The sequence below is a fragment of the Apus apus genome, chromosome 13 (genome assembly GCF_020740795.1).
Source record: "Apus apus isolate bApuApu2 chromosome 13, bApuApu2.pri.cur, whole genome shotgun sequence".
NCBI lineage: Eukaryota > Metazoa > Chordata > Aves > Apodiformes > Apodidae > Apus > Apus apus.
Window position 1 is genome coordinate 14,798,212 of NC_067294.1, and position 27,154 is coordinate 14,825,365.

Below are 27,154 nucleotides of genomic sequence, written 5' to 3' on the forward strand. Positions count from 1 at the left end.
TTGAAAAAGTGCAAGAATAAAAGAGGTCAAGTAGGACAGAAGAACTACAGCTGAACCTTTACCCTTCAGCTGCCCCACCAGGACCTGCTATTACAACAAATCTGAGTCCCAGTCCCCCCTGCTGCTGTGAGCCCTGGTGGGTACAAGGCACAGTGGGTATGTCAGGCTGGAATGTCAGTCCTAACTATGGATTTCCTGTCTTTGCCTGGGGAACATCACCCCTGTAGTATTATTTAAAAAGTAATTTTCTTGTCTAAGGCTACAGAAACTTGAGAGTTAAACTGCTTGGCATTTCATAGGGAGAGAGCTTTGGCTTAAGTTTCCTTTTTACAAGAGTAAAGATTTGACAAGTTTGGCAGCAGAGCCTGTGTATGAATATATTTCCCTAGGGAAGAGAATATACAGAAGATATAATTTCTTTTACAGGCCACACAACAGAAAAATCCAAGGAGTCCTCTCATGAATATGATTTTGACATCCACTTCCTCACAGCATATAATCTGAGGCAACGTTTTCCCATCATGATTAACACAATTTATATGCACGTAACTCTGACTGCTGCCATCCATTGGAGGAGTTCTCCCACCAAAAAACCGAAACCCACCAACCAAATTCAATCTCAAAATGTGATTTTATGTTTCCCATCCCTGACTGTTCCATCCCCACACCACATTTCTCCATGACATGCTAAATCTCCACACTCCTCCAGATCAGCTGGGGCTGTGGACTGACTGAATTAAAAACATGGAGAGAAAACAGAGCAATTCAATAGAGCAATAGAACATTCAATTTTATGGAGCAAGATTTTGATGAGATATGGTTTTATGTGCCTTTTATTAGACCAACTGAACCTATATAAATAACTATAAAAGCAGAAACCTTCTCTAAAAAGCCTCAAATGTTAAGCAACAGAACCACCCCTGCAGTTTTATAAAACAGCTCAAAACCAACGTTCATTTGGAACTGAAGCAAAGACTCTGAAATTGTAAAACTCTTAATGAGAAAAATTCAGAAGTAGCTTTCATTTCAGGTCATTCAAAACTTTTTCTTTTCTACCATAGAACAAACCAAAAATGCTAAAGAAAAACCTGATCTAAAATATAAGCTGAAGCCTTTCATCCTAGAATTATGGATATTACAAAATACTTTACTAGCACATTTTAAGTGTCAGCTAGATTTTTGAAAAATGAGTACTGAGTGACAAAAAACAGACATTTTAATACAGTACAATTTTGCTTTGGCACAAGCTGGAAAAAGTTATCTAAACAGTATTACATGAAGGTGACCAGAAAGGAACCTGAAATGAAGACCACCAGATCTTTATTTCTCTCCAGAAGAAACTGAACCTGAACTTTTACTTGTTCCTGGGCCTGCTACAATCTGAATCAAGGAGAGATGTATCAGATCAGAGTAGCGGTTTCACCAAGATCTAGAGGCTCTGTCAAGCAGCATGACCACTTGCATGTGCTGTGATCTGCAGAGCCTCCTCATCCTCTCCCACCACCATGCACCAGCTTCTGACCCTACAGGCTCATCTCTGCCCAGAGGGAGATGTGCTCTTCTGCTCTGCTCAGGGCCTTGTCACAGGTGCTGAGCTCTAAACTGCCCTTCTTGGAGACACGGCCATGTGTTTTATTCCTGGTCTCCTGTGCTGGAGAGCCTCATGCTGTTATTTGTATCAGAGCCTGATGGTGTCCCTTCATCTCCATCAACCTTAACTTTTCCACTGTAACATCATCAGTGTCCTTCCTTGTCCAGCACGTGCTGGATCAGTTTCTGTAGCAGAGGAATTCTTGTGGCTGTGCAGGCATGGAGACAGAGAGAAGCTTTGAGGCGTTTTTTCCATTTTCTGTTTCCCCATTCATCCCTCCCACAAGGCAAAATGGAAGCTCTACTGTGCCTCATTCCCACATGAGGGATTTGGGGAGTCAAAAAGAAGCCATAATGCTTTTCTGGAAACATCAAAGGCATCTTACCATTGGTAGAGGAGCAAGAGAGGGGTGCTAACCCCCCACTGCACCCAAAATCCTATGTACAGAAGAAGACAAAGCAGCAGCCTCAGAGATGTATAAAAGCATTTAGAAGTGACACTTTCACACATGCAGCTGAAAGGACAGCATGGTGTACTTTTGTACATATTTTCAGCATAAATACTGAGGACCAAATCTATGGAAATTTCAGCAAGTCTTCTTTCTAATGACAACTAGTGGCCAAAGCCTCAACCTTGTATTTTCTTAGCTGTAAAGCAGTGCCTGTAGCAGCACAAATCTCCCAGTTACCTCATAAAAATTTCTGAGCTTCTCTTGGATTATTCCCACTTATTCTACATCTTTCTCATATGGGAAAACTGAAATTCCTGATGTCCAGCTGTAATGGTTTTTCTCTTGCAGGCACAATGCTCCAGATGTAGCAATCTCTCAATGTTTTTTAATTGTTTCTTTAAAGTCTCTTTGTCTACAAGATTCTTCAGTATAAAAACATTTTTCATCTGGTTGTCAAGCAACACATACTTACTTTACAAATACAAAAAGGGGTATATGTGGGTTGGAAATGCCCTGAGGAAAAATATCATACAGATAATGCAGGTCAGAGAGACTGCTCCAAATCATGGAATGGTGAAGGTTGGAAGGGACCTTAAAGATCACCAGGTACCAACCTCCCTGCTATGAGCAGGGACCTCCCACTAGACCAGGCTGCACAAGCCTCATCCAATGTGGCCTTGAACACCACCAGGGAGGCATTCACAGCCTCCCTGAGCAACCTTACTGCCCTCATGGTGAAAATATTCCTATAGCTCTCCATTATGAGAAAATAAGGAGGCCTGTTTCAGAAGAAAAAAAACATCAGACCACTGGAACCAGATTAATTATTTTGTGTGGCAAATAGAAGTGCCACATACAGCAGCTTTTATAAAGTAGCCATTGTAGTTCATTAATGTGAAGTAGAAACACATTTAATTTTATAATTTCATCTTAAATGAACTTTGCTTTACTACCTGAATCCATCTTTGTTTGCCTCGGTGAGGTGGCAGGTCCCTCCATTCTGACATGGGTTTTGGATGCAAGAATTAATGGGCACGCTGCAGTCTCGACCCTATTTGGGAAAATTCAAAAGAAGCACAGTTAGTCAGACTAATGTCACCTGAATCAATGACTCTTGCTCCCTCCCTCACCCCACATGTGGCACCATCTACAGCAGATCTGTGGTCTTCAGACCCATCACATCAACTAATGTTCTTTACTGATGGTCAGATGCATACATCACTTCAGTGAGAATGTGGGCAGGGCAAGTGTTTTTACCAATGGGACTGGTGCCTGTCTTGGTATCCTTTCAGTTTCAAGATTTTAGTTGACTCTTTCGTCTGGCTGTTTAAAAGAAACAGCTGGTTTCATAGTTACTCTAACACACTTTAATCTGTAATGCTAGCTACAACAAAAAGAATTAACCATGACCAAAGGCAAGCAGAAGGCACCTTGCAGTCAGCACTGGGCCACATGGGGCCAGTGCTACTTCAGCCTTGCTGCCTGAGTGCTCAGGCACACACAGTCACAGCTCACCCTTCTCATTGCCCCGTGATGTCAAAACCTACAGGGGAACATTCATTTTTATCATGGGAGCTATTTGAACTTCTGCACAGAACACACTGAATCCTGTTTGAGATGTCATCATTGAACCACTTCCCCTTTAAAAGATTGCCCTAAAATATACATCAGTTCCAACTGAACTTCAGCAGCTTGAACAACCTCCACTGTTGCCAACTGACTTTTATTGGCTCTTCAAGACAGCGACATATTTATCTGATCATTCTATTCTGCTGATTAGAACACGCTATTTGCAAAATTGGTAAATGCATCAGGGAGTTTGGTCTTTCTTTTCAGTTACTCACACAGTAGGATGGAATAGACACCTGAAAGCCTCAAAACTCAAGGGATCTGTGCAATCACAAGAAGCTGAAGTGATCCCTTTACTCTTCCTACCAGAGATCCCTGTCACAGTGGCTCTCTGCCAGCTCATCTACTGGAAAGCTAATAAATGACTGCAAACAAGATGAGAAAAATGTCTCAGAGATAAATTAATTCAGTGAGGGTTCCTAGTTTTTTGTTGTTTTTGTTTGTTTGTTTTTCCTTTGTTTAAAACCATTATTTACTTTGTACTTCAAGAAAAAAACAATGTTGTATCTATTTGTAAGTTTCTAAACAAAGAGGGCAGATGCAGACCATGATCTTGGTTCATAATAGCTCTAACTTTTGTGTATTAGTATTGGACATTTCCCTCCTGCCAACTTTCCTTGCTGACAACACTCATCAGAAGTGATTCCTTTCTCCACTGAATTTGAAACAGCTTCCAGTCCTTTCCAGACCTTACATACCTGGTGTGATGTAATGGAGTGGGGGACACTCCGATAGCTCCTACAGTCTCATTTTATATGATGGCTGTGCTGTCAAAATGAAGCATCTTAATGCTGCAACCATAGATCAAACATGCGAGCATCAGCTGTTGTTTTTCCACCTAGCTTTGCCACTGGGCTGTTCTCACTTAGGATGCAATATTACATTAGAGTTAAGAATGGACTTTGAGAAGCCCAACACTATACTTGGCTGATAGCTGACAATTATTTGCTTGCCTCGGGATGAATTCAGCAGGGTAAGAAAAGGCATAGAAAAATGCTACCAAAATGAACAGGGAGATGGATTTTAGAAGAAGATGCTATAAAGACTAGGACTTTTTAGTCTGGAGAAGAGGAAATTGATGGGATTGAGGTGATTGAGGTTCACAAAATCATGGAGGTGATGAATACAGAATTTGTCCCACACTAAATCCCTCAGCAGTAGAGGGACACTTAGCGATGTTAGAGGATGAGTTTAATACAGATAAAAGAAAATACTTCTTCCAAAGTATGAGCTTCAGGGATGTTTTTGCCACAGGAGGTTGTCAAATCAGATAGTATAAAAGCCAGTAGACTAATTAATGTACCACAGATCCAAATCAGATACGAAGAGTAATAGTTAGACATCAACATTCCTAGTTGGATGATGGTGGGCACTGGGAAAACTGGAGAGGAGTGGTGGCCAGGTTTGTGTAGTGTCCACAAACAGGAAAGATTTGCTGCTGCTCCCATGAGAGACAGAATGCTGCAGTAAATGCCCTATGGCCCCATTATGGCATTTCTGATGGCAAAGTTGTCTGAAATTCTCATTTGGCTCTCAACAAGGAAAAAATTCCCTACCCTTTTTTTTTTTTTTTTTCTCAAAAGAACCCAGCTGCTCCCTGAGCCAAGACTAAGTGATTTTATCACTCCAAGAGAACATATTTATCAGGAAAACTGCACCGAGCTGGATTTGATCAGTTTGTCTATGGCTGTAGATCTGTTTGGGAAACTTCTTGAGCAAAGAACAATGAGGCTGTTCACATCTTTTAACCCTTGTTCATAATTTCTCACCTCTCTTTAACATCCTACACTGATCAGAAGTTCATGCTCAGCTTGACTGGTATGCTCTCTTCCATCAAAGTGTCCAGCCTAGAGGTGACAGGCCAGCAGGACAAGTGCTGGTTCTGTGGCAGCTCAAGCTCCATTTTTGGTTCAAGTACTGCATAAATAATCATAGCAATTTGTCTCAGGAGTGTTTATCTTGACATTGGTGCAGCTTCAATCAAACCTAGCCAAGGCATTTTATAAATGTGAATTTTTCTACAGAGTTTATTTGATCTGACTGTCCACTCTGGTGCTAGGCTCTCCCATTCACATGTCACACATTTCAGTCCTCCAAATACTACTGAAATCTTCAGTGTTTTGTCAGGTAGGACATCCTGCTATCATTCTGTGACAAGAACTGAGACCCATGGTAATTATACTTTGATCCAACACCACAGAGGAGCTTTGTTACAGGAACAGGAGACAAAGCTGTATTCCTTGAGGCTCTGTCCCCAACACTCTCTCAGAAAGAAAAGAAGCAGTTTTGCATTTTAAAATTTGTGCAAATACAAGAAAATGGGGACATACTTTGCCTTGGTTGAATCACAAGTGAAACATTTCCAGAGAACAACAGAAAGACCTGGCCAGCCCCCTGCCTCTCTGTGAGTTTATTGCCCCAACACAGCAGTACAGGCCACATGCAAAGACCTCACCCAAGACCTGGCAGACAGGGTTTCTGCTTTACCCATCCTACATTTGCCAAACAGCCTGTCCTTCGCCATGTGAAATCCTGAGCCCCCAGATGTCTCAGGGAAGACTTGAGAAAGAGCTGAGGGAAGCTCATGCAGGGTTTATTTTGGCACCATGCAGTCTGCAGCCCTTGAGGGATGCGAGCCATGCAGCATTAGCACTGATCCACTGCCACCCTTCTGCAACACTGCCCGGGTTTTGTCCATCTGTGCTGGGAATCCTGTGCATTTATCACGTTATCCTAGTGAAGCTGGATGATGCCATTTTTTATATTTCTAAGATCACAAATATTTCCCTGTCTCCCTGAAGACGTGACTATTTTATAGATACTTCATGAAGATCATTTACTTCTGTTTCATGTGAACTCTTCATCCCCCTATCACCAAAATATTAAATGCTTTGCAGCAAAGCAGAAACCAGTGTCTGCTTTTTCAAAGCTTTTTGTCATAGTTGAGCACCACATAAGACAGTCCCATCACTTCTACTCTAATTAGTCAGATTATTTTGAATGTTGTCATAAAAATTTAATAAAGATAAATGTTAAAATGAGAGCAAAGTCTTTTCTGTCTCTCTCATTGGTACATGAAATTTCTCATGATTTAGACTCAGCTCATTTCTGTACCGAACATGGCTGAATGATTGGCTTCTTGGGCCTCAGGCACCATGGAAACTGATTAGGACATGCTGCTGAATCAGACTTAATTACAACACTGAGTTGCTATGTGACTTTTTGGAAAATTAGAGTCTCTCTGACTCAGTTTACTCATTGTAACAAATAGGCAAACAACACTTAATCCTTCTCTGAGGATTATCTTCTCCAAGTTGAGTTGACTTTCTCAATAGCACACTGAGAGCCCACCAAACAAATACAGTTTCTCTAACACAGAAGACTCTGAAAAACAAAGAATTCTGAAAGAAGAGAAGCTGCAAAAAATACTGGCACTAATAAATCTACAGCAAAGCAAGGCCATTTTATTTCTGTGTAAGACTGTCATTACCCAGAGGAACCTAAAGACATTCTAGAAACATCTTTCAAATGAATAATGCAATTCTCTAGTCTCAATCTACAGTAAGACTCTTCTTACTGGAAAAATGGAATTGCTGTCAAGCATTACTAAGATTAATTTATCTGTGAGTTGGGAAAAAACCTCTTTGAATTACATTCCCTGGAAATAACTATTGTTACAAAGGAGAATATTGTATATTTTCTTCAAGACTAAAGAGCTTTTTAATGAAGTCTGAATCAGAAAAAGAGGCACAGACTTTGTTTCAAGGACAGGCAAGAAGATATGACTGTCTCGGCAATTCACAGAAAGAGCATGAAGGTCCCTTTGTGTGCAATATTTTATTTCTAGAGCCTTTTTAAGCTGCAATGAATTTCTGTCCAGTCTGATAGAAAAGCAGCAGATCCAAAACAATTCTGTATAATTTCTCTCATCTTCTGTAGGAGAGGAAAGGATTAGGTGTTGAAACATAAAATTTCTGCAACTAATCAGATGACATATATATTCAGAGTCCAGCTGCCTTTTTAAATCTGAAGGACCTCAGCTGGTCCAGATTCTATCTGGGCTGCTCCAGCTCCATCTTTCAGGGAAACTATCCACCATACTTAGAAAGTGTCAGTTCTTCATTTCCTACTCAACAGTAATTAACTGTACTGGGCATTAGTGTGCATACAAGCTGTTCCTCAGTGCTGCTGTGCCAAAGTGTAGCCTTTACAAGTACCCAATGCCAGAAAACATTACCTCATGATTACCCTAACACACAAGAATAAGTAGCAAAAACTAGTAAGGGCCTCAGCAGGAAGGAAAAGGGATAATATGATACAAAAGCTCTCATTTGCTTTGATCCTGTTTCAACCATTGCAATGACTTATTTTTTTTAATGGATTTTCACAAATTAGTATTGTCTGTGGAGACTGAAAGCTTCATGCAAGGTCTCATGGCAGAGATTTGACCTCTGTCCATTTTAATGTGACCCATGACCTGTTCCTAGCAGCAGCGTGCAGCCTGCCATGGGAACAAGGTAGAAACCTGCTGGTGTGTAAAACTGTCACTACTGACTGCAGTAGAAACACGATCCAGCCAGTGAGGAAGATATCTGCAGACAGGCAGAAGTCTAACCCACTTCAATGGTTTGTGAATAGGGAGATCTCCTTCCAGCTATTACAACCTGGTTCAATGACTACAATGCTTTAAAGCATGCTGGAAAAATGAGCTATGCAAAAGAAATACCACAGTTTATTCAAGTTGTTAACAATATACAGTGTGTTCCTACTACTTTTTATTTAGATGGTATGTGTAGAGAACAGATGGTAACGTTCATGACTTTAGTAAAAATACTAGATGAAGATAAATACAGCTGATAGACACTTTAAACTAAGAACTAGTGAAATTTCATTAACAACTTAATTATCAAATGCTACATAGGGCTAAAGCTAAAGAAAATAAGAATGAGGTATTCAGCAGTTGCCCGGTAATAAATACTTTTAGCAGCCATAAATACAAAGGAGAAACAAGAATTTGCCTTCATTGCAAAGAAAAAAGGAAAAGTTTTATGTGTAAAGCAAATCTTAAAACCAATTATGAAAGCTGGCATCTCATCTGGTGCCAACTGCAACATGAAGGGCTTGATGGAAACCTCAGCAATCACTGCAAACAGCTACCCAGCTTTGTGAAGGGAATACTTAGCTCTCAACTAATTAGAGGTGTTGCAAACTGAGTGAAGGACAAAACTAATTTTAAATTATAAAACTAATTTAAATTATTTTGTAGGAAGGGCTAAAAAATTCAGCACTGGGAATTACTCTACTGTTATTTTACCCATTTGAAACTTATTTCCTAATTGATTGCACTGATATTCAGATATATGTAGACAGCTTACACATTGATATCTAGATCAAGTCTGAAGTTCTTCAGCAGGCCCATGTGATACTGTTTCCTTGTTTATGGTCTTAGTGGCCATGGACATAATGGCTAAGCCTTAGTCTGGAAAAGATGTAGATGATGATCTTTGGCAAGGTCAAACAACTACAAGAGCTGGCAGGGTGTGTGTCAGACCCATCTGCTTAGGCATATATACAAATTATTTGGCAAGGCATGGATAATACTGCAGTAATTTTGGATCAGAGTGCTTTTAGATTGCCAGGTGGAAGTTGAAAGATTTTGATCATCTGTTGTTCACAAAAATGCTGTGACTCCTTTTGAATGCAGACCTTGCTGCAGACATTCACTCCTTGGATACTTCTAGGTTAGGGTACTCACTATGGTGATGAATTAACTATTTCTCTTCAGTCACCTGTCTCATCTGTCTCATAAATATGTACGGTCTCAGGACTGCTGCTTCCAAACCAATTCATTTAACGTGAAAAAGTAATTAATTTCATCCATTTCTAGGTTTGATAAGAGTTTTAAAATAAATTTGAATTTATCCAGATTCTTTTTTTAGTTCAGTATTGTAATTATACACCTCTACTTACACTGACACAACAATAAAACAAGTTCCTGCTGCTCACAAGCATGATGAGAAACACGACTTGCACAGAAGCTGGATTATGAAAAAAAGGTACATTGATATTGTTTTTGTTGTTACCCTGTTCTCCACCATTTGGCTGATTTAACTCTCTGAAAACTTTCTCATTGTTAGTGTCTGAGGTAAAAATACAGATAACAGTTATTTATACCCCCCCATCTCCAGCAATGTATAGTTATCTTCTATGCCAGTCTAGCTTCATCTGGCACCTGATTAAACCATAATTGGGCATGACAGCAGCACTTCTTAGTGACTTCCTTGTCCGTGTTAATAAATCACAATTGTCAATTTATAGCAAATTAGGAGAACTCTGCTCTCTTAAGCCTCATTTTATTTAAATCAGAAAGATTTATGATCCTCCAGGGTATAATACACCTTCCATTACTTCTGTAGCTAGTAATCAAGAATATGTCTGTCAAAGTCAAAGTGCAAGGATTCATCATATTCTTTTTTTAAAAACTCTGTTTATTCTTCTAGGAGTATGAAACTTAATTCTCAGTGGACAACTGAGGTTTATTTTGCAATTATATTCATTACGAGATAAATCCTGATTGTCCTTCTAAATGTCTCTTTACAGAAGTGCTTTGGGTTTCAACGGTCTTTTGGGCTTTTAATCAATGACAAAAGATATGTCACTAATCTGTCACAGAGTCAGTTCACACAGCACATCTCTGAACTGAGTCCAGAGGTGCCAAACTGGATGGGGCAGGTGCTCTAGAGCTTCCAAGGTTACTCCATCAACTGGCTGATGCTGATTACTGTGGGAAGGTCTTGGGAGATGTAGAAGAAAATTAGAGACACTGAAAATAGTTGATTTTGCCCATGGTTGCTTCTGTACATAAAATCCAACCCAAAATATTTGATGTAGAAAGGATCCCGAATATTTTATATACAGTCTCTTATTCAACTAGTATTCATGAATGAGAACAATGTTTTCAGTACCTTCAAAACACTTATTTTAAAGTGCATGTTCCAGTGACAAAACTTTCCCTCTGAGGCTATCAAAAGCCAGTGCCTCTTTTTCAGTGTGAATACTGTAGAGACAGTTAGAGACTGGACATTTGTATAGAAAACACAATTCCTATTAATGAGAAAATGAAATTGTTGTATTTTAAACTTATTGCTTGAGGCAAATATTATGCCTACGACTTAAGCTATTGAACACAGCCTGCATGACAGAGGAGGGACACATTACATCCAGGAACCCAGTGAAACCTAACAGGAGGCAGGGTTTGTGTGATTAAAAAAACCTCTCCAAAGAACTCACTAGATTTCTGAAATAAATAGAGCTACAGGCACTGGAAGAGCCACAGCCCATTTGAAGAAGCTTTTGCTGGTGTAGCCCTGTCTGTTAAGGATGCAGACTTTTGGTTTGGAATGCTTCTGTACTTGTAAGAGGTCTCACACTGAAATACAAGTTATATCAGCAGAAATGCCAGAATAATCTCCAGCAATCTTTTCAGGCAGAAACCAAGACTGTATTCTGATAGTGGGTTGAACTGCAACAGGTGATCCAGGCAGGCAGCCTTGCTTTCCGAATCAAACATGCCAATGAATTTTTCAGACTACTAAAGAACTCAAACATGCCCACTGTGACAATGAGCAAGAGCCCATTTATTTCAGAGGCATTCAGCAGTGCAGGGAGGGGACCCCAGGGGGCAGGTGTCTGCCCTGCACCAGGGGCCTGACATTGTCAGGAAGAGAATGCAGAGAGCTTGGGTGCAACTTCTCCTGCAGCATTTGGGCACTTACCCCCCTACACAGCAATCTACTATTGCTCAAGCTAGTCTGGCAGCACATAATTTCTATTAACAGGAGAGAGTTTACTCTTACATGATAAAGAAAGCTTTCTCTTCAGCTTAGCTTGCTTACAGGAACTTCACCAATTCCATCAACCCCAAAGGAAAGGGGAAAATAAGGCAATTAACCTCCTAGGACAATCTCTGTTCATGTTCTTGAACAACAAAAGAAACCCAAAAGCCACCTCATCAAGTACAGTCAATGCCAAGAAAGCCTCAAGGATAACAGATGACAGACAATCACAAGAAAATCTAACAATAAGGATTTTCAGCTGTGACCAACTACTTCAACTGATTCAATTATGCAGAAATGGTGGTATGTAGAAAATTAAGAGCTGGTTATACAGAACTTGATTAAGCAGAGTTATAGCAACCAGCAATCACCTGAAAGGCAGACAAACCACAGAGGAAGAAAAATTACTATTTAGTGAAATAGAACCAGGCAAACACAAGAACAAAAGCCAGAAATTCAGACTAAATGCCAATAAAAACTTCTCCTTTACCCTAGGAAAAGAAAGATTTGAAGCAGAGTCTTTTAAGGCATTTAGAACTGGAGCAGAAAAACAGTAGTAAAACCAAAGCAAGGGCCAGGGGGGAGTGATCCACACTGGCAAAAGAGTGAACACAAGGGTGCCCACCTGTGGGACTGGTTTGCTGTGCACCTTAAATGCTCATCTGCTTCTGATGCAGCACTGAACAAACACAGCAAATGCCTGAAGCTGCTCAACATCTGCTTTCTTGTTGGCCTAACAAAAATGGAAATACTTCCTCAGAGTTGGCTTTATTGTTAAAAGCCCTCATTAGGACATGCCACAATACATTACTGTGTTTTTTACAGGGCTGTGGTGGGTGTATGCGTGCCTCACGACCTCCAGCCAGCAACTGTGGTGGTAATTCCTCCTTAAGCCTTTCATTTTTATGCTCTTCTAGATGTAAATCTCTACTTTCTTTAGACCCACTATAACAGAAAAGGCAAAAAGAAAGAAACACAAGTCTGAGTGATGCGTGGCAAGTTTTAGGGAATAAGCACACACAGAAAAACATTGTGATTTCTGCAGGTTTATTTTCTACCCTAGGAGCATAATATGAAATTGTAACCACCTACTGCTGACTCTGGTGTTTGCCCTAAAAATCCATACATAAATATAGGTCTACTCATTTTACATGGTCACCCTTTAATTCTCATCCCTAAAGTCTTCTGCTTTATTTTATTAAGAGTGGAAAATGCTTCCTCAACATTCATTAGTATTTTAAGTATGGTTAAAACAAGCAAACAAAAATTAAACACCCCAGGTCACATTAACACACGCTCCAGGAGAATTTATTAGAATCAAAGTTCAAGGCCGAATCACCTCACACAAAGAGTATTTTGGTGCACTGATTTCTTCATATGAAAACTTGGCAATGAGCTTACATTCCTCTGCCTGTCCCCCTGACACTGGGAGAGGAAAGAGGCCAAGGTAGAGTAACATATGAAGGCAGGAACATTTGCTCTCCTGGCTCACGTGGATTGAGGGCAGGCTGGTTTAGAAGTTCCTTCCAATTTCTCCTCCTTTGGCAATTCCAACTCAGGGATTTATTTGTGTACTGAATGATGTATATGGGGACTTAATATGCATATGTTAATAGATCCAAAGAAACAAAGCATGGAGATACATTTCCAAACAGCATTAGCCTACAAACTAGGCACAGACTCTCACACAGCTGGCATGCATCAGCACCAAACTCTGCACTGGGTTACAATCCTACAACCCCACCCAATCAGCATAACTGAGGCACTGGCCCATTGGAATAAACTTGCACTGTCTCTGCCTTGAGCTGTAAGAGCTGGCCAGAATATCTGTACATGAGCAAACACTACCATACCCATGTTTTAAGGTCAGTTCTGTGCTTAATATTCCTCAAACACCCATTTTCTAGCACTCTTGACAGATTCTTCATGTCAGGCTGCAGAAGAACATCTACACAGCAAAGAGCAAACAGCAAACTCCAGGTGCCCCTGCCCCAAGACAGTGCAAAGACCTGAGCCCCCTTCATGAGAGATGAGACAGTCAGTGCAGCAGGGAGCTTGTGCTAATGGCACAGGGTCTGTACTGACATACCCTGCTTTTTAGCCCTGTGCTGAGCAGTCACAGCTTCTGCTCAGCCACATCTATCCACTCAAGTAGTACATTAGTTATATCCATGTACAACATGAGACAGAAACAAATCCTGCATATCCCACAGACACTCTGCCCTGAGATTCTCAATTTTTAACCCTGCTTCCAGGGATGAGATCCTGGCACAGGGGGCAGGGAGGAGAAAGAGCCAAAATCCTAGCAGAACTTTGGAGCCAGCTTCCTCACTAAGTATCATTCTGGCTTCACTATAATGCCTCCCACCACAAGAGCCTGGCTGCAAAGAATACTGGCTCTCCAAAGCCCATGAGCTTTACCCAGGATTTTTCCAATTGTATCTGTCATTCTGCATGACTGGTGAAGTTGCTTGAACCCTCAAGATACTGCAGTGCTGCTGGAAAAGTCAGGACAGTGGCTGAACTCAACAGGAAGGTGAACAGATTTGGATAAAATATACAAAGCAACTCCACTACAAACATGCATCAGCATCTGTGGCTTGAAGTGTGGGAGATGTGCTACACTGATTTCACCTATCTTCATTTTCCATGTCAGACTGCTTTTGGTAACAGCAGAACCCAGAACTGACAAACGTCCTGCATCCCAACAACTCAGGTTCCCATTTATCTGGGCAATTAAGAGTCTGTGGCAGTGCTTGGCAGGTATTGCATTTTATATTCCAGCCTGGCAATACTCTTTCAGATAAAACACAGATGTATTTTAAACTCTCTTTCCCCAGTTCTGCAAATAACTCTATTTGGAAGAAAGAAAATCATTCTCCTTAATTGTTTGTTACCTCAGTTTTAAGGATAAAAAAGTATGAAAGACATAAAAAACAGCAAAAAAAAACCCCAAAAGGGCATTTTCAGAGTACAGCAATGGCAAGACACGCTGAGTGTGTTTCACTCACCTTAGTTTTTACTACAATCATTCAATGAATGGTAGAAATCCTTTCTCAATGGTTTGTTGGTTGCAAGTTTGATTATTGTCTTGAATTCTACACTCATAGACTCAATCCTACAGAATCAATGGGGACACATGAAAGCCCCACACTCTGCAGGACACTGAAGCAGCACGGTGCTGTTCCCTGTGTCCCAGCCACCAGCTGCACTCACACACCTGCACTGCAGGTGTCCAGCAGCATTTACTGCAGCAGAAAGCTTCGTTTCTCTACTTGCATTCACACTTCACTTTCTAAACCACACATACGATTCAAATAATCTTTCAAACAATGCTACGGAGAAGAGAAGAAAAAAAGCTGGATAATTACACCTATGTCTGTGTTTAATATGAAAACACAAGTTTAATCACATTAAGAGACATTTCCTGCCAGCACTGGTGGCACCCTGGAGCGCAAGCCTGTGCAGCCTGGCAGCTGCCATAGGTGGCACTCACACACCATCTCCACTGGCTCTGGGGCTTTGTCTCCAGTGAACCATCAGAAAAGCACTGTTACAGCCATGGCTTATCTACAGCAAACACATTCATCACCCATTTTAAAGAAAGGGCAGCAGCAAAGGCAGCCATCAGCACACAGCCTTCCCCTTTCCCAAGTGAGCAATCTGTATTTCTGTCCTCATCAAACACAACTGCTTGGCCCACTGCTCTCTCAGCTCAGGTGGGCCACGAGTTACCTCACTTTTAAGTTTACTCAAGCCCATTATTGGCAGCACTACACGTTTCTAAAAGCCCCATAAGGTATACATTCAATAGCAAAAACATTGTTGTGATCATGAAAAATAAGAGATTGAGTCATCATCAACGTGAGAGTGAAAAATAAGACTATAGGTTTTTGCAACTATGGTTAACTGGTAGGAAGTTCCTGATTCCATCAGGCAGCAGTTTGGCAACTGGTAACTTAGGTGGCATTCTGCTAGTTAACCTACTGTTTTCTGAAGGCTGGCATGAGGATAGGAACCCCAAAAAGTGGTCTCTAACTGTCTGTCCCTATCCAGGGAACATGATAAAGCTGTCAGCTCATGTGAATGAAGAAAAAAGGGTGGGTTTTCCACTTCATTGATGCACTCTTCCACACAGAAATTTTTTCAAAATCTACATCAAACAAGAAAAAACAAATGCTGAGAGGGCAGATTTAGGGCAATTTATCAAGGTCTAGGAAATAACTTCCAGATGGATAGAGCTGTTTGGTGTTGGCTGGTGAGAAGGAAGCAAGGTATTGTTATTGAATTAGCATGAATCTCTCGTGGAGAACTGTGTGGTAGATAGAGTGCTCCTTTCATATGGTTTGCATTTGGACCTGTCATATTTCATTTTTATTCAAAAACCTGTGGTAAAAACACACAGTTCTTTTTGCTTATTAAATTTCCACCAATTCTCCCTGCACTGTGATCCAGTCAGTATTTTTAAACTCTGCACTAAGTGCCAGGCCTGGCCCTTCTTGGATGACAGCTTGGTGCTTACCAGCTCACAAGTGGTTTTATCTTTTGCCTTCACACACTGAGTGTTACCTGGCAAAGTGTGTGAGAGGGGAGAAAAACTGGATGCTCCATGAGATATTTCAACTGAGTCACTTGAAGAGTTTATCAAAGCTTTCGAAGTAAAATGATTATGCTTGTTAATAAATCCTTCCTTTGTAAACATGTCTTCTTGCATTATAAATGCATCTACATTAGTGCATTTGCTAGTACAGAAATACTGAAAAACAAAACAAACCTATGGGCAATATATATATGAGTGTATATATATATACTCATAACCAATAAATTTCTACTTTGAATAACCTGAATATCTGTCCCACAATACTTGCCCTACAGAGTAAGAGATACACAAAAAATCATATATTTTCCAGCTAGTTTTGAAAGCATTTAGTTTTCAAGTTCTCCTAACAATCACCTAGTCCCATTCTAAGAATTCAACCCAGTTTACATTAAACACCACATTAAAATGACCATTCTTCTGTTAACCTGAGGAGATAAACAGCCACAATCTCCCTCACTGCAGAGATAAATGTGTTCTTCTTAAGGTCCTAGAAAAGCTGCCCATTTAAATGCCAATGGGTAGAAGGTTTTTTAATGCAAGGAAATTTTCAATGACTTTTTCAATTACTTAGGAGAATTGTTGCTATTCTTGAGTACTATGTGTGGGGCACTGAGGTGAAACAGAAGCAATGAGCTCTACGTCTTCAATTTTCCAACATTTCAGGGATCTTCCACAATTACTCTGTGTTACCATTTGGGATATAACAGAGAAGGGAAACGGTGATAGAAGCAACTAGTTCCTAAATCCTACCACGAATGCAAGAAGTGGATGCTTGAGCTTACTTCCCACACATATGTCTGGTTTTGCCTTTCTTCTTTTTTTCCTCCTTAGTTATGATTACTCTTTGTTTCATGAGCAACTGCTTCAAGTGACCAAGACTCTGTTAGAAGCATCAATGAGGCAAATAAAATCACAGTCTGCAGGATGCAACCTACTTCTTTGGCCATAACATCCAATTCTCCCCAGGCTGTGAAGAGATCATATGCCTCATTTATACTTAATCCTTCAGCTACTGACTACTGAGCTAGGCATCCAGTTATATCAACTCTGAAACAAAGTCCTGGTAGCCTTAAGCTATCACGCTGCAGCACTAAGAATGTGAGTTACATGTCACTCCTGAACAAACTGCATTACTCAATGACAAGACTGTCTAATTTTCAAATGTGTTCTCAAGAAGCTGGCACTGCATGTTCACAGTGCTTGGCATCAACCAGACTGCAGGTTTGCAGATCACTCTGTGAACACTAGAGCTCAGAAGTCAGAGACAGCTGAGCTAGTGGTTGTGTCTGATCAGTTAACCATCTTTCTGCTAACCAGTCTGTGTAACATAGATGTAAACTAAAATGTATCAACGTTCTGCTAATGTGGACTAAACCAGCTCTTAATTCTCATCTGAAATGCCTCCTCTTTGGCCTGGCAGCCTATGAAATACTTAACTTTTTGCTGGCAAAAGAAAAGAAATTAAAAGGAAGAAAAAATCAACTTTCCATTTCACGTGGATTTCTGCATTGCAAAATCAGAGAATGCCCCAGGCTGGAAGATCTGGAGATCATCTACTTCAACTACCCTGCTCAAAGCTGGGTCAACAAGAGCAGGTTTCCCAGGGTGGTCTGTATAGTCACAGCAGAGGGAGAAAGAAATGCCTTTCTTGTCACACAGGAGAAAATTTGTAGCGGGGGGCAGCTGAAAGCTCACACACAGTCTGCTTAAGTAAGGGAACTTTTGAGCTCAGTCACCTGCAAAATTGACCTCTCATGGTACAACAATTAAGAACACAGAAGGGATGTGGAACACTGTTGTTTTGCATGTAGTTCATTTGTAGACATACCTTGAAGCCAAAAGGGCAAGTGCATTGATAAAACTCCATCGGATCATTGCTGCACGTCCCATTGTTCTTGCAGGGATTGGAGAGGCAGGGGTTGCACTTGGACACAACAGTGATATCCACCGGCTCTGGAAAGGCAAAGCACAGTGTATTGGCAGAGGGCTGAGGTACTAGAGTGAGACTTCCCCTGTTCACACACATTTTCCTAATGCAGCTTTCACCCCGTGCTGGCACAAACGCACAAGCCGTGAGTGCAACTTGACACAACAGCCTGGGATTCCCAGGGAGCAGAGTCTGAAGTACTTAAATCAAGTGCTAGGCAAGTCTCAATGATGCATGTGTTCTCCTGGACATGCAAACAACAGCTCTGAAAAAACACGTTGGGAATTTCCAGAAAGTGGGCTTTATACATATGTGGTTGTCAGCAGTTTTTCCTTCCTCAGTGCTGGAAATTCTGCAATAGTAACCCCTAGGGAACTGTAACATGGCAGTTCTGTGGCTGGTAACAAGGATGAAACTGCAGATGCAACAGCAGAAATAAATAAAAAAAAAAAAAAAAGAAAGATTAGTTAGAGGCTTACGGGAATATTTCTGTGCAGAGTGTTCTACCATCCTTAATTTTAACAGAGTTAAAAACTTATTTTCTTCCTGTTCTGCCCAGAAGAATGATTATCAACATTCAGCTGCCTTGGCAAATTGCAACAGAAACAAATATGCAAAGATGTAAATGTATGCAGGAAAATACACATGGCCATATTTAAACCAGTAAACCACATTTTTTTAACATGACTCTTCTAGAGAAGTAGTGATGGTTGTGAGTGAGCAGGTAGAGAAGCACAAAGCAAAACAATAGTAACTATATTTAGGGTACCAAGTCAATCAGTGTTTTATTGTCGAGATTTTACAGAAAGCTAATTTAGACAGTTATATTTACATTTAAAGAAATGGTGATTTTTAAATGGCTACATTTCAAATATCAATGAATTAACAGCTTTTATATGTACAAATTAAAATCTAATACTTTTAAAGGGCTCAAATTATATCAGGCAGTAAAGACCCTAAAATAATTGTATTTCATTTTTTAAGGAAATACATTTTAAAATAACATAAAATTGGTGCTGTGTTAATCAGGAGTGGGCACTGACCTTCTGTTATTGCATGATAAATGATAAGAAGGAGAAAATTGTGATACATCCTGGAAGTGAAGAGAAGAAGCTTATACTTGACACTAGAGAGGAAGTGGAGCTCTAGAAAGGTACCAAAACTAGGGATGAAAAGTTCCCTTCCAATCAGGGATTTGTTTTGTACCATTCTGTATGAGATATAAACCTTCTTTATTAACTTTGAACACCTGCACAGCACCAACAGGGGGTAAGAACATAACAGAAATGGGTACTAAGGAGCTGCATTTGGAAAGCACCTGCAATGTAAAGGCTACATCCTAGACTGATGGTGGTGTCACCAGGGCCACTGACTGCAGAGAGCAACATGCAGTAATGAGGAAAAAATACACAAGAAGCAACAAATCAAAACATGAAAGAAAAGACTCCTGCCATCCTTTTCTATCATTGCATTTATTTCTAACCAAGTGTCATATGTTTTTGACTTGGAATTAGGACAGCAAAAGGAAATAACATCTGAATTTCAGGCATTGATGGGGTGGGACCTTACATATCTGAGCTACTTTTTGTCTTGAAGGTAGAATATATGAATAATATAGGAAGGTAGCTCCTTGGAGAGCTCAAGAAACAGCCAGCAGTGCTGCTCTTCTAGATTTAGAGGTCACTAAGCCAGAATTTGCTCTATTATTTATTTATTTCATACTACACACAAGTACATTTTCCATTTATTCCTATGACATAGATCAAAGCTAATCAATGTAGGAGCTAATAAGAACAGTGCTAGTTCCTGGCAGTTAAGTAGTTCATTAGTTTGCTCTTGTGGATTTGATTTATAAATCCATACAGCAAAATGCCCTCAGCCTAGCACATTCCTTTTCCCTACTGCATAACTAGGAGGGCAATTTAATAAAAAGCAGAGCTGAGTTTGCATGACTTGCACATTACACACTTTCCTTTTCTTGGCTGTGCTAAGACACAACCTTCTGCTCAGTCGCAGGCTAAAACCATAATTTTAACAAGAAGTTAAACTCTAACTATTTGTAAAAGTAATTGGAGGTCACAGAGGACATCTATGCACTACCTTTCTACAAGCATCTCCAGGTACCAAGTTCAGCATGGGCTGACTTCTGCAGCAATGACTCGGGCTCCCAGGGGGACGGGGCTCAGTCCACCCTGGGCTCCGTGCACGAGTGAGGACTGAGCCTGCACAGGCAGAGGGACAGACACCTCCTTGGACACTGTGTCACACCACAGGCAGTCTTGTTCTGCTGACAGGCAGATGTCAGCTTCAGCTCAGTGACCAGAGGGCAATGCAGCTGTAGGACTACTGGAGGCTGCACCAAAACCTGACACAAGCCATTCACATCCCTCCAGCCTGAGGGTAAACCGGGACATGACATTGGAACAAATCCTGGTGCTTTCCCAAAAAGGAGCATCGCTGATGTCCAGACAAAGGAGCACAGGGCACGGGATCTTCAACATGCACAGGGTATATGGGTTCAGTTAGAAAACCAAGCATTGTTTTTCAAAAGACATGTATTGTGATGAGAAAAGGGGAATTATGCCAGGGCCTGGGGCTTCTTCGAGTATAGCACCACTTGTCCAGGCTGTCAACAGCTTCTGCTTGTCCAAACACCACCTCTGAATCAACACTTTTTCTCCTTTTCTATTCAGAAAAAGCAAGCCATGGAGACAGTTGGGGTACTAGAAAGCCCACCAGCTTTCTAGTGGACCAAACTAATATTCACACTAAAAACATACAGCTGTTTTAATAGTCTGGATCACAGGTTTACTGATCTCTTGCCTAAAAGCTGCTTAGTTTTGAGAGAAATTGAGCATAACTTGATTTATCAGTTTCAGAATGAAGAAGTCATCTAACTTTTCTTTCTGGATTAATTTTCATTAATAAGTAAACACAATAATTTCCTTTGCTTCACTTTTTGTGAACAAGTAGATTATTTGATATTTTTAGTATTTAGGGTATGTTTGTACTTCACTTTTAAGAGACTACAATAAAGTCTGTAGTTCTGATAATTAAAGAGTTTTGATAGTTTTGAGACTGACATTTCAAAGTAATTAAATTATAAGGTTACACTTATTAAATATTGAAAGGACATAAAATTCAGCTCAGGCTTGAGAACCTGTGCTCTAAACTCACTTCCACACCATCATTTGTTTGTTCAGCAGTTTAATCCCGGCCTCTATAAAATCATGCTGCCAGGCAGTGCTGTAAATGTGCCTGGCACTCTGAGAGACATAAACCCCAGTTTTATGCCCTCATTTCCATTTCTAAGAAAGGCTACTGAGCCAATCTTTTCCACTAGAAATATAACTCCATCTTCTCATATGTGCTGGTAACCTAAGCAGACCTCCAGAACTTTTTTTACATTAAGAACATACATAGAAACATAGAATCATAGAACTACTCAGGTTGGAAAAGCTCCTTGGGATCACCAAGTCCAACCATCATCCCTATGAACAAAGTTCTCCCCTAAACCATCTCCACCAACACCACATCCAAACGACCCTTAAACATATCCAGGGATGGTGACTCCACCACCTCTCTGGGCAGCCTGTTCCAGTGTCTAACCACTCTTTCTGTGAATTTTTTTTTTCCTAATGTCTAGTCTAAACCTGCCCTGGTGCAGCTTGAAGCCATTCCCTCTAGTTCTGTCACTAATTACCTGTGAGAAGAAACCAGCACCAGCCTCTCTACAATGACCTTTCAGGTGGTTGTAGAGACTGATGAGGTCTCCCCTCAGCCCCCTCTTTCTCAAACTAAACATTCCCAGCTCCTTCAAGCTCCGTCTTCATAAGATTGATTCTCTAGGCCCTTCACCAGCTTTGTTGCCCTCCTCTGTCCTCGCTCCAGCACCTCGATCTCTCTCTTGAGTTGAGGTGCCCAAAACTGGACACAATACTCCAGGTGTGGACAATCACCTCTCTACTTCTGCTGGTCACATTATTTCTAATACAAGCCAGGATGCCATTGGCTTTCTTGGCCACCTGGGCACACTGCTGGCTCATATTCAATTAGACAATACAGGTAGATCCTAAGCTACATGCAGGAATAAGCTACTTTATTCCACAAAAAATTGTGCTCCTCACCCTTTATCTGACCGCTCTCTAACGCAGCATGTTGCACCCATGGAGTAACCCTAATTGTTAATGGCTGCACCTCAGCTCTCCCCAGAAGGAATGTATTCAGACACAAAACACCTTCCAGAATGTACAGTTTCTGAGACAGAGCTGATGAGGACAGTTTGCATATCTTCAAATGAAAATGGAGTTTTGGCAAATATATGCTTTCCAGAAGAATTCTCAGTTTCTCAGTTTCCAAATAAGTGTCCATCATAACTGGAGTGCTCTATAATTTTAAAATAACCCAAATTTTATCCAAGTTTTCTGGGGTAGCTAGAAGGCCAATACCAACTTATTTGCTTGAATAAGTTCAAACAACATCCTACATGCTAAATTGCCATTAAATCATCTGATGTGAGCCACAGGAACACTGCCTCCTCTGAGGTTTGCTGCTTTTCCTTCCCGTGGTGCAGTTACTTCCACTCTGCGGAAGAACACTTGGAAGTGCAACCTGAACGGAACGTGAGGGTTCGGAAAATGAAAGCCAAACCCTGCTCCCCCCAAAAACTCACTTTAAAACCAGTTTCCAGCAGTATTAAAAATACAGCACTGCGTATGAGGAAAAACAAGAGGGCAGAGCAGAGAGCCTCCTACCTTTGCACTGGAAGTGGTGAGTGGGTGTTGTGAGCAGCAGCCTGTCCAGCATGGCGTCAGGCCCGCCGCAGCGCGCTATCCCAGGCTCTTTGTAGCCTGCCTTCACCCACTCAGAAAGCCAGCGGAGGTTGCAGTCACAGTGCAAAGGGTTGGTACCTAGAGCCCTAGGGGTGTAAAACAATTAACAGCAGTTATTTTGGCTCGCAAACATAGATAACATCCCTCAGCCCACTTAGGCATGTTTTCTCCTATGTTTTTACAGGAATGCTTTCCTTCAAAATGTGGGCGAGATCTTCTGAACATTCAGGAAGACTTTGAGATCTATCTCTTCTGGTATTCCCACTCTTTTCCTTTCTTCTCACCATTAGTTAGGAAGGTTACATAAATACCTAACAGCAAATCACTTTTTCAAACAATAAATCAGTTTTCAAACAGCTGTGCTTGATCTATGTGTCCAGACATTCTGCTTTCATCAAATTTATCACACTGGTTTCTTTTATTTAGGTCTTCGGGCTCATGAGCATATTGTAACCACTAATTTTGTAATTCAGTTTGTATCTGAGGACTCATGTTAATGTCTTCTCACTCTATGAAACATATTCCTGTTTTCAAAACTGCAACTTGGTGTCTGCTAAGTTTGTTTATGGCTCTGAAAACACATTTGCTGGTTAACCTATCACTTGGGTTAGGTCATACGGTTAAATTAGATGCATTCACACAATGTAATCATAATTCACTGAACTTTTTCTTTATTCATGGAGATCTATCCAAAAGAAAACAAACCTCTTCACCTTAAAGCTAGGTACTGCCTTGACTCATTTGTACTGTTTTGTTTTTTTTTTCCTTAAAGAAACTGTCTTTCCAGGCAATCAGTCAATTACAAGCAAAGCCCAGACTACAGAAAAGTCAGTTTAAAAACAATTAATTTTTGAAAGTGTGAGGAAACACATGTTGGACATCTGAATTTATTTTCCTGCCAGTAAATGTAAGGCTTTAGCTGTAAAACACCTGGATTGTCATGGGAAGAAAATTAACTAAATAAAGACTATCAGAGGGAAGAGATAGTAAAGAAACCAGTAAGTCGCACAGTGTTTTAGACTTCACTATTTCTGCATATGTTTTAAACAATTTTTAAGGTGGTATTTTAAACTCAAGCTTCTTTCAAATAAAAACATATCAGACAGGATATTAAGATAGAAACCTTAGTGAATTTGTTGATACATTTCTATTGGAGTGACTAATGAACCCGCTGTGCCCTAGACAGATTCATAATGAAGGTTCATAGGTTCAAACCCTGTCTAGGGCTCATTCATCAAAATTAAATGTATACCGCAGCCCAGTATTAAAAAATATCCACCCACTCCTTCTGTAAATCCATTGCTTATAGTGGAAAAAAACCTACTGGGTTGACTTTTTGACCCTGTGACTGTGATCAACTGGCTCACTTGTCCAAAGTCAAACAAAATGCAGCAGTGAAACTTGGACTGAGAAAGTAACTTTAGTGTTGAGCAACTGTCATACATAAAATGGGAGTGGGAGGACAGGGGAAAGCTGGTTACTGTGTTAGTTAGTCTTTACAAACTACATTAGAAATAGAGCTGCTCTACAGACACTAGAAATGATTACCAATAACACTGTTGTACAACTGCAGAAATCATCACATGGATCTTTCTGTTCTTTGGTTTGTGTTTTTTTTAGGGGATTTTTCCTTCATTTCTAGGAACTATAGTGAAGTCTTGTATTTTCATTCATGAATTCTAACATACTCTCTCCATTTCTTTGCCCATCAGAGCAAAACATTTCCAAAAGGTAAAAATATCTTGTGCTGTAATGAAAAGCCACCAGCACAATTTTCAAAATGCTGTGCAGATATTTCCATTCAGGCAATTTTTTTTTTTTTTTTTTTTTTTTGAGGTAACTTAGATTAAAGTCAGTTAAAGTAACTCTAGCCATGATAATGTAGAGAAACAGAGGTGGGGACTGCTGATTTTTATATAATTACCTCTATAACTAACATGAATCTGTGTAAAGACGAGACGGTTTAACAAGATTAGAAATCTGAGCTGTTCATTCAGAAGATGTCTGTCAGAAACACCTCTCAACACAGCACCCAGGATCAAGGGTTTCTTTGTCAAGCCCCTGGAGGGATCAGTTTATGCATGGGCAGTATTTGGGAAACTGCATCAACCACAGAGTTGTGTGTAGCAATGAGTGGTGAGGGCAGCAAATGCAGGAACTGACCTACCTAAGAAGGTCTCAGCTCTACCCCAACAAATTGTGGATCCTTTCTAGGCATTAATATATCTGATCCTTCAGAAGTGCTGTAACATTTTTATCATCACCTGGGGCTAAAAAAGTTAGTAGAGTTATGGCTTAAAAAGCCAATTAGAAGATTCAAGTAAATAAAGTAATAAATAGTAAACAAAAGCAGTGTGTTTATACCACATGCAATCCTTCCTATGCCTTTAGTGAGGCATATCAGCTACATAGTTATAATAATTCCTTTACAATCATTGATTTTTGCAATGTAAAGGAAATCTGGTGAATGTTTTCTTCTGGTTTTAAACACCTATGGAAAAAATGATTGAAGTATCCAGATCTCAGTTTCGTTCTTCCAGTTACAGACCAATTTAAAGCTATTACACAAGACTCTGATTCCAATCAATAGTCTTGTCTATGCTTCACAAATGTTTCTTTGCAAACCTGAAGGTTACTTTGATACCTTTCCTCTTCACCCCCCGCATTCTACTGATGCTGATCATCCCGCTCAGCACCTGGGTAGTCAGCTCTCCCCTGCCATAATCCCTATCCTGCTTAGCTGGACAGCTTGAAATTTAACATAAAATTTTATTCTCCCATGCATTATGAGTTTGATCAGTGGCAACCCCTTGTATAATTTTCAAAATTATTCCAAGCACATGCTTTCTCCTTGAACATGTAGGTATCAGGAAAAGCTCAAAATGAATTTATTTTCAATGCTGTATGACCTTGAATAAGCACAGCTTTTTCTGACATGTGAAGAGCAAAAACATTGTGGTTGCTAAAAGTTGCAGAATCCTCTTTAAGAAGCTGGAGAGCACAACTGGACTGTAAAATTCAATTGTTCATCCATGCAAATTACACCCCAGACAGGTCTTATTTATTTTATGGATCCTATTTATTACTGTTCATTTGAGCTCTGTGTATTTTACATTTCTGGCAGCACATATATCTAAACAGATAGACTGCAGTGATTGCCCTGGGCCAAAGGGGGCTTTATCACTTTCAAAGGTGAACAGTTTACCCAGGAAAATTGTATCTGCACTTCATTTAAACTAAACTCTAAGGAAAACCCAAACAAATGGGACATGATATGTTTATCTCTTAAGTTCTAAAAATATCCTCAGAAGCCAAATTCCCAGTATGGATGGTATCACTGTGTTTCCAAAAGGAGGTACAGGGCTCCAGCTCAGTTGGACTTTAATTCCAAAACAATGCACAAGATGACCCAACTGTACTGAGAACATGACGAAGAAATAAATTTTGTGCAAAACAAGTATTTTCTCTGACTTAGATACCAAGGCGTAAGCTTGAAACAGAATGTTGTTTCTCATCTGAAGCTGAAATTGCCTGTTTCTCCCATTATTTCTCTCCCTACCAATCTGAAATATCTTTATTTTTCATTGTCCAGAGGGAAACTAACACAGAAATAAATAATAAAATTCTGTATCAACTTGTGAAACTTTACAAGATGACCCAGACACACACAACCCCCTGGTTACTTGAGGACAGTAATTAAGAAATTTGCCACACAAAGTTACTTTTCCTTTACATCTATTCTCTAGTAATGTCAAGTATCACACATTATCTCAGTGAAAAAACATCTTCTGTTCACTCTTTTGGCACATCACACTTCCAGTTCATTTTGTAACAAATGTAGCTGCTTGTCTGTACAGATCTTGCATCAACTGACTCGCCTTTAAAAATATCCTGAATCTCCACCAATACCATAGTAATATCCTGAAATATCTGAAACATCTAATAATTTTTGCAAATTATGGAATGAAGTATTAATGCTGTGAAATGACCAAATTCTTTATGATTAAATAGATATGTCTGAAGTAGCGATTCGTTAACAAGTTCATATAGTGACAACATTTCAGCATGTATAACATATGATACTTATTAAGCAAAGAATTCACATTTGCTCAATATTTGCTCTTTGTGGGAGGTTTCCTGCCTCACTCTCAGACCATAACACACTCTGCATTTCATATAGACAATGTTGAAAGAAAGTCTTAAACACCAAGTGCACAGAAGAGGAAACTGTCACATTTGCTCATTTGGTTTTCCTTAGGAAAATATTTTGGTAACTAATAACAACAGGT

At 40.1% G+C, this 27,154-nt stretch overlaps 1 protein-coding gene across 3 annotated transcripts in view; it reads right to left on the reverse strand.

Moving 5' to 3' along the window:
* SLIT3 (slit guidance ligand 3) overlaps positions 1-27,154 on the reverse strand; it is a 481,507-nt gene that overhangs the window by 55,017 nt on the left and 399,336 nt on the right. For all 3 annotated transcript variants that reach the window (XM_051631304.1, XM_051631303.1, XM_051631305.1), the window contains 3 exons: positions 22,788-22,951; positions 17,935-18,059; positions 2,996-3,093 (listed from right to left, as the gene is read on the reverse strand). In XM_051631304.1, the coding sequence (XP_051487264.1) occupies positions 2,996-3,093; positions 17,935-18,059; positions 22,788-22,951 (387 nt within the window). The remainder of the gene's footprint in view (positions 1-2,995; positions 3,094-17,934; positions 18,060-22,787; positions 22,952-27,154) is intronic.